Here is an 11,292-nt window from a genome sequence, read left to right as displayed (position 1 = left end):
TATGAAGATATTCCTGCTGCTCCTTACAACAGCTGTGCTCCAGAACACCCCTCCAGCAGCACCACCCCACACACAACAGCAGCTCAGGAGCCTCTCTGCCTGGCACAGGGCAGGGGAAGGGGGTGGGATGTAACCTGCTGGGTTCTGCTGCAAGCCAACCTCAGGAGACAACCTCTGAGACTCCCGAGTCTGTGCCACCTTCCCTGGGTACAGGCTGGCATCTCCCCCTCTCCCCACCCCAGCAGGGGCTCTGGGAAGGGTGCACCCCATCTCTGGGGACCCTCCAGGCCAGCTGGCACAGCAGCAGGGTGGAGGGCTCCTCAGGAAGGGCACATTCACAGCCCCCAGCAGCAGACCAGGCCCTTGGCAGAGCAGTTCTGAGAGCCTCTACAAACACAACAACTACTGTAAAACGGACCTAAATGAGCCACTAGGAGAGTTTCTTAATGGGCCTAAAGGCAGAAGGAGAGAAGAGCTGAACAGGAGATGGCTGCCAGAGATAATTTAGCTGAGTGTTGGAATTCCGAGTTCCTAACTTCAGGGGAGCTGCCTTGGGATATACACAGGGAAGCAGACAAAAAAAGCAAGGCAGGACACAGACTTACACAACAGCATGCAGCTCAGAGCCAGCTCCATCAGAGACCTTCCACAAAATGCCCATAAGCTCCCAGGGAACTTGCAACTTCAGGAGGAGATGGAAGCTTTACACGCCTGGCACTGAGAGGTTGAAGCCAAGCACAACCCAAACCTGCTCATGAAAATAAAATACACCAGGCAAAACACCCACAAACCTGACAGGAGGCTGGAGCCAGGTGAGGGTCGGGCTCTGCTCCCAAGGAACAAGGGACAGGACAAGAGGCAACAGCCTCAAGTTGCCCCAGGGGAGGTTGAGGTTGTCCCTGAGGAACAATTTGTTCCCCTGGAGGGTTGCCCAGGGCTGTGCCAGGCTGCCCAGGGCAGTGGTGGAGTCCCCACCCCTGGAGGGGTTTCCAAGCCGTGGAGATGTGGTGTGAGGGACACGGGGCAGTGGGGACCTGGCAGTGCTGGGGAAGGGTTGGACTCCAGGATCTCAAGGGCCCTTTCAAATCAAAAGGATTCTATTCTGTGACTCCAAGGCACCCTAGTGTCAGACCCTCCCTCCCAGCAGCATTACTTCACATCCCTTCTTTACCATTTACTCTCTCAGCTTTTGCCAGAGCTTCTCCCAGCAGAATCGAGACAGGAATGGGGAGCATGAGGAATTTCAAGAGCTCCCAGGAAGCCCTTAGAGCCAGCAGCCAGAGGGGTCCATTCACAGCACACAGGAAACAATGGAAGGAGAACAGGCAGGGAGGGGAGGGGCCAGGCAGTGTGTGCTCCCAGGGCTCAGGCTTTTAGGAACCAGCCTTGTGGAGATCTGCAATGCATGCAGTGAAACCTTGTTATCCCTACTCACAGACTGTGCTGATCCTGGAGGAGAGGAATCCTTTTCCCCTGCTGGAACCAGACACGTGGGCTCAGAGAGTCCTTAGAATGCAAAAGAAACACAGCAGCCCTGGGTTAATGCTGCAGAGCTTTATGCCACACACGATACACTCGGATCAGAGGTGACACTGTCACAGGGTGGGGACCAATACAAGTATTAGAAACAGGTGAAATTAAAAAAAAATGTTTATTGGAAGATTTGTAAAACAGCTCTGTGAAAGACCAACAGCTCCAAGACACTACGAGAGGACAACACATTTGCCTACTGTTAAAATACAAAACCCAAAATATTACAGTCCTTCAGCTACCTAAATCAAAGCACATATTCATGGACCAAACATTTCACTTCCAACACCAAGAAGGGAACTGGGTTTGAAAGTCAGACTAACCAATAGCACCAGGAGACCAGAGCCCTCCCTGGGCCCCAGCCTGCACGTGGCATCACTAGGCAAGGAAGCAGGTGAGGGAAGCAAATCCTCAGGGCCACAGAGCCCACGAGCTCACACCAGGAAACACCAACACGAGTCTCTGTACATCCCACAGCAGCGAGCCAGAGACACCAAGGAACTCCTGCTCCACTCCATCACAGCTTCAGGGCTTGGAGATGCCAGTTCTGTTTTCCACACACACAACTTTATTCACTTGACATTTAGTGATTGGTGCACTAGAGACATGGCACGGGGAGGTGGAGGAGGAGAGGGAGGGGACAGTGCCAGGAGCAGCAAGGTGTCACACCGCCTTCCGGTGGTACTCAGGAGGGGCCACTTCATAGTCACTGGCACTGAACAAGGCCGAGGAATTCTTTGCTAAATACCTATGAAAAATCATGAAAAAAATTCAAAGTTACCTTCTTAGAATCATAGAAGTGTTTAGGCTGGAAAAGACCTTTAAGAACAAGTCCAACCATTACCCCAGCACTGCCAAAGCTTCTGTTGTTTAGCATCATGGGGCTGAAATGTTTGAGACCATAAAACGTGACTTCAAGAGCAGAAAACCAACATGTATCTACTAAAAAGTCAGCTGTGGAAAGCAATTAAAGGTTTGACAGTTCATACCAGGAAACCCAAAGTTATCCCAGACAAGCTGTGAAGCAGCTCTGGCTCCAAGCGAGCACAGGGAGGTTCAGGTGAACAAGGTGAAGGTGTTCACATCTGAACTTCACTCTGCTGCTCTGCCCTGGAGTGATTTACTCCCAGGTGTACTCGGAGGGGCAGGGACGAGGAGCAGGACACTGAAGCTCAGCCTGCAGAAACCTGAAGGGAAGTGGCCAAGGGAGTGGTGGCTGGAGCAGAACGAGCGGCGCTCAGCCCAGGGCAGTCGTGGACACTGAGCCCTGGGTGCCATCCCAGGCTCAGGGATTTCTGGTCACACCCCAGTTACTCAGTCCCAGCCTCACAGCTGGAAGCCCTCCAGCTCTTGCCCTCACTCCCCACTGACCCAAAAGACCACGATCAGCTCCTGGCTCTGGGACACCCTGAGGCACTTCTGCCCTGCAGATCAGGCTGATCCACTCCCAGCTCTCTGCAGAGCCATCTGGGATTTGCTGAGGGGTTTCTTTCAAATTCCAAAGCTCACCCAGTTGCACACTTAAAAACTGGTATCTACTGGCAAAATCTCTCAATATTGCATTACCCTAAGAGTTTACAAACCAGCATTTCCCAACACTATCAGAAGGCCACTAAAGCCTTGCAGGAAAACACACAAAACATTTCTTTTCTCTGTGACAACCAAACTTAAGTTTACTGCTTCAGTAAAGCTGACCAAGAAAATCAAGAGTTTACAAACCAGCATTTCCCAACACTATCAGAAGGCCACTAAAGCCTTGCAGGAAAACACAGAACATTTCTCTGTGACAATCAAACCTAAGTTTACTGCTTCAGTAAAGCTGACGAAGAAAATCTGCTGGTACAGCAGCAGCAGAAAGCCAGACTGGTGCTGTGAGCCCAGACAGCTCCACACCACACCCCTGTCCCTGCACAGAGGTGTAAGGCAACTGCAGAGGCAGATGCTGTCCCACCAGTGTGGTACAGGTGCATGGTTGCTGCTGAAGTCTCAGGGAGAAGCACCCCTGCCCACAGGGGAACATGGGCACAACACCTCAGACACTAAACTCCAGTTTAATTCTAGTTCAGAATCTCCTCCAGGAAATTTTTATGGGCAAACCAAGCAGCAGGTGACTCCAGACAGCCCCTCATTGTGATAAGGGGCCATGAAAACAAATGTCCCATGTTTTATTTAGAAATACTTTACATCAAAATCTATCATTATTTAGGATGGAGATTTTAATTACAGATGTTGACAGCACCCCAGGGCACTGCAGTGCACAGAAGCAACCATGCCAGTCTGTCCCAGAAGACAGGTTAGCAAGGGTCAGTTTTCAGCATTTGCTCCATTGTTGGGTAACTGTTGTGTAATTTAATAGTTGGCTGTAACGGTCATCGACTTTTTATAGCAACCACAAATAAACCCTTCAGCATTTATTTTGAAACAAGCACCAGACTTGGACAGTTTAAATAGATATGTAAACAGATGTGGAACCAGCAATAACCTCAGTGTAACTGGGGAGAAGCTGGAACCAGTCAGACCCGTGTTACTGCACAGCAGAGCCTGAGAAGGCTTCACTGAGCTCCTCAGAGCACACACAGGCCTGAGATAATCCACACTGGGGGTTCACACAGCAATCACTCACTGAAACCCAACTCTAACTGTTGGTGCCCTTGGACTGGTTACTGGGGAGGCCACAGCTGAGCACAGGGGTCAGTTTGGGCACCACAGGATAAGAAAGAGCTTGAGGGGCAGAGTGGATCCAGAAAAGGGCAACAAAGCTGGTGAGAGGTCTGGGGAACATGGCTTGTGAGGAGCAGTTGAAGGACCTGGGGGTGCTGAGCCTGGAGCAAAGGAGGCTCAGGGGAGACCTTCTGGCTCTGCACAGCTCCTGACACAAGCCTGGAGTGAGGTGGGGCTTGGTCTCTTCTCCAAAGTAACCAGTGAGAGGATGAGAAGATTGGTCTCTTCTCCAAAGTAACCAGTGACAGGATGAGAGGAAATTGGCTCCAGTTGCACCAGCAGAGGTTTTGATTGGATATTAAGAAGAATTTCTTTCCTGACAGTAGTGAGACATTGGCCCAGGCTGCCCAGGGAGGTGCTGGAGTCTCCCTAGCCCTGGAGGGGTTCAAAAAACATGTGGACATGGCACTTGGGGACATGGTTTGGTGGTCATGGCAGTGTTTGGTTGATGGTTGGAATTGATCTCAGAGGTATTTTCCAACCTTAATGATTTTGTGATTCTATAATGTGGCCTATTTTCAGTCACCTGCATTTCTGAGCAGAAGAAGTGTTCAGTAAGATGCAAATACTTACTTTAAGAAGTCATGCAAGTAGTTTAACAGCAAGGCCAGACTCTTCTCATCAAGAGGAGTGTAAGCAAGCATCGCTCCAATTCGGACTGTTCCAAAAGAAGTGGCACTTGGTTATCAACAGCAGCTTTAACAAGTGTTTAAGCACAGTCTGAAACCTCCCAGCAGCACATAAACCAGCCCAGGAATCTGCTCCAAGATAAAGAAGCTCATCTAAAATAACAAGACTGTTGAAAATCCATTTCCAACCCAAATCCTTCAATGGCTCCAAACAGTTCAGGTATGTGGAGCAAGGACAGAAGGAAACCACAGGTTTCATGGGTGCTGGTCAGACCCTGCAGCTGACACCCAGAGACTCAAGACAGGCAAAGGAAGCATTTGAATACCTCTGACAGATCCTCCTCCACCTCTGGAGCTCATACTCACCAAATAACCTCAGCAGGTGTGGGGCACCATAGACTTGAGACATTGGAGCATCTGGGTGATCTGCTAAAATTTCAGCATATTGGGGCCTCTCAAACTTGTAGAGCAGTTGAGTCCCCAGCATAACGTTGAAGTATTCTTTAATGCCAGCCACCACTTCATTGACTGCATACTCCCTGGTGAAGAGAGGACACAAGGAAAGTCTTGATCCAAGGTAAGACTTGGCCTGGGGAGTCAAAATCATGAAGATCTTTCACAAGCTTTCAGAGTTTTCAAGGAGATTTGTCTGGAGACCTTAACATGTAAAGCCACAGGGAGTGAAGCATTTCAAGGCCTCCTTTAAAAATGGCCTGTTCTAAACTTGGTAAGAATTCAGGTGAACCAAGAAAAGCCTTGCTCCTAGTCATCCACTCAGAATTAACTCTCAGAGCAGTCCTTCCAGCTTCCAGGTCCCTTCCAACCCCTAACATTGTGATTCCCTTCAAAGCATCACTTACAAGGACACTTACCAGCTCTTCTGTTTTCAGCCACTGTTAATCCCAACTCACACCAGTTTGAGAGTACTGTGCTACTACAACTAATGGGACTGGACTCCTGGTGAACAGAAGGACAGCCACTGACTATTTGAGGCAGCTGACCCTTTCTAACTAGGCCTCCTCAACTTCTGCAGGCCTCTCCAGCTTCACAACTACCTGAAGAGTAACTGTGCAGGAGCTAGCAGTGACACTGCACATCTGAGTACAACCCTCCCTCCACCCTGCAAGCAAGTTTAGAACAGACATGAGGACAATTACACTAAAGAATGTTAAAATACCCCAGTGAGGCATAATGTGCTTCCTCTTGACTGGCAGAAAATAACTTCACATTTCTAGTTTCTCCCCCTTTAAAACAGGAAAGCTGCATCTGAGAATAAACACACCTTGGTTGTTGTCAGGGCTGGACTGCTGGGGTAATTAAAGATGAATCTTCAAGGCTATCACCTCAAAGGAATTAGCTTTGTCCATCTGATTCTTTTAAAAGAAGTCATGCTCCATCTCCCTGTCCCCCACCCCTCTGCCTCCTGACAGAGTCCACCCACACAGCAACACTTGGCTCATCTGCAAGGCAGCTTTTTTTTGATAGTTTCTTCAAGTGCCACTGGATTTATACACTCAAGATAGGAAGCCTGAGCTGGAATGAAGGGGTGGAGAACTATTCCCTTGGCTTCTATCAGCTTCCTTCAGGAAAAGGCTTGGGGAAAGTGGGGGAAGCAGAAATAACACCCAGAAGGCAGCACTGCATTCCTGAACTGCCTCCTCAAAGACTTCTGAACTCCTCCATTACCTTGGTCTTGGAACACGAAGCCAGACATAGGGCTGGGGCACGTTTAACAACCTCACTAAATTTTCCAGAGCACCCAAGTCCAACAACAACAGCCAGAGAAGCATGTGAGGCCTGAAATGGTCACGACTCACTTGTTATCAGTATTTCCTCGTGATTTTTTATAGTTTGCATAATCCTCTAAAATGGAGTCAACATTCTTCTTGGCAGGAAGATAGAAGAGCTACACAAGAAACAAAACCAAAATACAAGTTGTCTCATTTATGTAGGCATTTATCTGCAAAATTATATCATGCCCAATTTAAATCAACATACACAAGGGTGTTTCTAGACTAAAACTAGTGGGTGAAGGTGTTGTGCCAAAGGAACACCCAGCTGTTCTAGCTGTGCATACCAAACCCCACCGTAGCAGTGCCTACACCCACGTCCCCACTGAACACTTGTGCTGCTCAGCAGCCACCTGAGGAGCTGCTGAAGTCACCCCAAGAGTCAAAGGCCCACAGCAAAGAGCCCACGTGGCCCCGCAGCCCTGCCCACACCAGCCACCCACAGGGACAAGACCAGCAGGGACCATTCTTGACCATTCTGCCCATTCTCCTGCCTGCTCCTCTTCCAGCACCTGGCACCACCACTGCTGGGAAGAGATCATGGGGGCCAGGCACCTGCCGGGGAGCTGCACAGCCTGAGGAACATCAGAGCTGCATCAGAGCTTACAGAATGGAAGAGAAACATTCCCAGCCACAACTCCCCAAGGATTAATTCCCTCTTTAGCACCACAGGTAGATCATCTGCACCCACAGACTCCAGTCACAAACAGCAAGGCTCAGTAGTACAGCAAAATCACATCCCTGGGGGCTGGGTTCCTCTGAGGCATGAGCTCACTTATCTGCTTCCTCTCAAGAGCACCACAGTCTTAAGACATTCAGGAGGAAAACAACCCAACAATTCTCCAGAACTGGAGTCAGTAATACATAGCAGCACTTGAGCATCTTCTCTGCTAATTTAAGACCTGCTTTCACCCAGACATATCAGCCTCATCCACACAGGCCATGAAAAGAGTTTTGGGATTGCAAGGACAAAGATCTTGGAGCAGCAGTAAGTTAAAGCCAGCAACTGCAGCCTATCAAACAGTCATAGTTTTCAACAGTGTTACTTTCTATGCTTCTTGCCTATTTTAGGAGTATTTTCATGCAAGAAACAAATCACAATTCATTGATAAGTTTTTAGTTCATTGAGGTGTTTTATAAGGTGGAAAGCAAAGTCTGATTTACTATATCAGGAAGCTTTACATGGCTCCAGCCTGGCAGAAGAATCACAACCCTAAGCTTTCTGTCAGAGCTGTAGGAAAACTTTAGACACTTGCAGAACTGGGCAGTGAGTGACATGTAAACAAGGCAGGAAGGAGCTGAGGTAAAACTGGCATCACATGTGATGTTCCTACAGACCAATTCTCCATCAAGAGAACTGCAAGCATGCACAGAGGTAACACCACACTTACAGCCTATGTGTTTTTAAGTTACTTGCCTTTATAGCTTATGCTTATGAGACAACCAAATCTATGCTACAAATCTACACACAGCTCTGCTGAGCCACAGTCCTACTCACAGGCAGCCTCTGGTTGAAGTCCAGCCAGAGTGAGAACTGTCAGTGAGCCACCAGGCTGCTGTCAGGCTCTACCAGAGACTTCACTACACTGCACTTGAAGAGGATGTGAAGGTCTCTGTTCAGTGTCCTCACCTATGCATAGCCAGATTGTTCTTTGGACCAGTTACCTGCTTCTGCCTGGTGATCAAGTCCCAGTCATCTACCAGCCATGGTTTCAGCTCTTCTGGGATTTTCACCTTTACCTCAACTCTGTTCATAAATGTTTCTTCCTGAAAAAAAGCAAAGCCAGACTAGTTACTTTCAGAGAACTGTACCAAGAGTCACCCATATTCTCATTTTCACAACTGAAATAGAGCCCTGGACTGAGGAACGACTCCAGTCGTTCCCAGAGGTTCCAGAGGGAACAAGGAAATAGTTTCCATTTTTCAAGGCCACTTGGGAATGTCAGTTTTGCAAGCTGCAGCTTCCAGAGCACCACAGAGCAGGGCAAAGCCTCCCTGCCACACGGCCAGAGGGGCTGAGCCAAGCCCCTCTGCTCCCCACCACAGTACGTACGCTCTCCACCGTCGGGTCTACCCGAGCTCTCTTCTTCCTCGGGGGCTGAGGGGTCTCACTGCTACTGCTCCCTTCTCCAATCCCTGGAGCTGCACAGAACACAGACACCATCCTGCTTCAGAAACCTCCAGGTCAGTAAGAAACACCAGTAAGGGAAGATTTAGAAGAAGGATTTAAAAGTAAGACTCGGACTTCTCTCAGGTCTCACTTTTTTTAACTATTACTTGTTTTCTGAAGTCCTACACATCTGTGACAGTTTAAACTGCTTTAGACTCATCTGAAGATGGAGGTTTCTGCACTAAAAACAAACCAGTAAGTCACTATCTCTAATGTTCTTCAGAAAAAATTTCTGGAACCAGCAGCTCAGCTTTGCAGACAAGTCACATCTCCAGCATAATAAGAAAACACAAGTTTGACTCCAGAAATTATTTCAACAGATCCATGGAGATATCACTTTGCTTTTAGTGTACAAGAGGTCAAAATCTTGACAGACTGAAACAAGCAGTTTGTGTGCAAACCAGAAAAGTACAATTCCTCCTGACAAAGAGGAAGAGAGACATCTGAAGTCCATGAGGAACACCACAAAGTGACAGTAAGGAAAGTTAGTTGAGGCTGATTTAAGGTTTTAGTCCAGCTAAGCATCGCCAGTGATATACAAAATAAAGACATACTTACTTTTCTGTTTGTTCTTTTTAGTTTTCCTGCAAGAAGAACACAAATGATTGCAAATATAAAGATAGCAGTACTTAAAGAATCCAAAGTAGAAAGCCAGAAAAATTGTCCACCAAGTTCAGAACCATGAGCCAGCACTCCACGGCCTGAGGAGTATTTAAAAGGACACAAAAGGTCAGGTATGACTTGCACCACAGCTCTCATACAAGATTTTTCACATAGCAGGTTATAATTCATCATTTTTGTGGGGAATCTCTAAACTTAAGCCTACTAACCTCCAAAAGCATGCCAAGAACATGTGAGTGTTTAAGAACAGCCCTGACTGACACTCAGGCAAGTAACACCTACAGATGTTTCATACTTTCCAAGTGCTGTTGGAAAACTACTCTGGATTTGTAGGTGGTTTATTTCTGCATTTCAGGGATCACTTAGAATACCAGACAAAGGAACAGAAGTGCTGTGAATGACCAGATAAATCTCAGTCGACTGAACTGACTCCCAGTGAAGTGCTGATAAAGTTCCACAGAGTTTTATTGTTAAACTTTCCTCTCTGCTGTAGTGGTATCAGACACTGATATGTGCACAAAGCTGCATGGACTGCCTACAATCCAGCACCAGCTTTTAGGTGAAACCACAATTCCACCTGCCACTTGCTAGAAACAGTTGGAACAGTGCTAAACAGTGTTGTCCCTGATATTTATCTTCCAAATGCTTCTCTCAACACTTACTGTTTCTAATTTATAGTTTTCTAAAGTCTCTATACCTTAGCCTGTATTTTCATTCCAAAGAAAGAGCTGTACTTAAATTTTACAGACACCTGAAAGCCAATGCACACACCATGCAAGTATTCAGATAGGCCAGGAGTGTCAGTGACAAAATTAAACTGTCCTAACAGCTATTTTCATTATCTAACTTGATGTATTTTCTAACTTGATGCATTTTTTGCAAATTCTAATTAGAGTATTACTGGTCACGTTTCAATTCACTCACTTTTAATAAGGGTCCAGTTAAACTTCTCAAAAAATTGCAGATTGTGAGGTTAAAACTTTACCAGGACAAGATTATTTCCCTGGAAAACAAATCTCTTCTTTTAGGCTTTGAACTGGGTTTATCTGGGTCTCCTGACAGGCAAAGTTTCTAGGAAGGTCTGAAGGCAGGAACTGAGTGAGGCTTTTTTCAAGCTTCAAAACAAAAAAGCATTTGACTAAAACTGTGGGCAGAATAATGATTCTCTCTCTCCAGGAAGGAGGAACAATTGCCACATCAAATCACTGATGTTGCACTTGAGTGTTGAAAAGTCTTTTCTTCCAAAGCTAAACAAGGAGGAACAGGGAGTTCTTCCCAGAATTAAAATCACAAGATAAAATAACATGAAGCATTGGTCTTGAAGCAGAGACTTAAAAGACTGGGACAGGCAATATAAAGTCAAAACCTGCTGCAATTAAGACAGTAAATCCCATTATTGAAGCACAAAGTCTAGCACAAACCACTCCAGGCTTGTGCTCTCCCAGCTCATTCCTTTTATTTCCTGACTCCTTATCTTTCAAGCCATATGCCTCTGCTTCAGGTCAAAGCAGCCAGCTGTTTGCAAAGTCCAGAAGACAAATCTGAGTTAGGGAACAAAGAGCTAAGCTTAGGCACAAAGCATCAGCATTAGAGTTGTGCTAGCCCACAGAGCTGTGCAAGGTGAAGTGCTGCTGTGGTGCTCAGCAGCTGGAGCACTCCCTGCCCCAGGGAAAGATGCAGCATCTGTCTCAGAGGTGACAGGAGACCCTGCTGAGAGAAGTCACAGCCCAAGATGAGCAGCACATCTTAGATAACTAGATGCCATTAATCACACCAAGCAGACTCGTTTAGAGGCATGCAGCTGAAGAACATGTGTTCTTGTGATGGCAGA

At 47.1% G+C, this 11,292-nt stretch overlaps 1 protein-coding gene across 1 annotated transcript in view; it reads right to left on the bottom strand.

Annotated features, from left to right (window-relative positions):
* Positions 1-2,193: 2,193 nt before the first annotated feature.
* Positions 2,194-11,292, bottom strand: part of MORF4L1 (mortality factor 4 like 1) — a 15,704-nt gene continuing 6,605 nt past the window's right edge. The window contains exons 4-10 of the mRNA XM_008935786.1: positions 9,399-9,424; positions 8,724-8,812; positions 8,336-8,437; positions 6,698-6,786; positions 5,247-5,419; positions 4,825-4,909; positions 2,194-2,278 (exon numbers count right to left, since the gene is read on the bottom strand). Coding sequence (XP_008934034.1) covers positions 2,194-2,278; positions 4,825-4,909; positions 5,247-5,419; positions 6,698-6,786; positions 8,336-8,437; positions 8,724-8,812; positions 9,399-9,424 — 649 coding nt within the window. The remainder of the gene's footprint in view (positions 2,279-4,824; positions 4,910-5,246; positions 5,420-6,697; positions 6,787-8,335; positions 8,438-8,723; positions 8,813-9,398; positions 9,425-11,292) is intronic.

Source organism: Merops nubicus, unplaced genomic scaffold (genome assembly GCF_000691845.1).
Source record: "Merops nubicus isolate BGI_N331 unplaced genomic scaffold, ASM69184v1 scaffold14802, whole genome shotgun sequence".
Taxonomy (NCBI): Eukaryota; Metazoa; Chordata; class Aves; order Coraciiformes; family Meropidae; genus Merops; species Merops nubicus.
The sequence above is the reverse complement of the archived record's forward strand: the minus strand, read 5'-3'. Positions and strand labels throughout refer to the sequence as shown.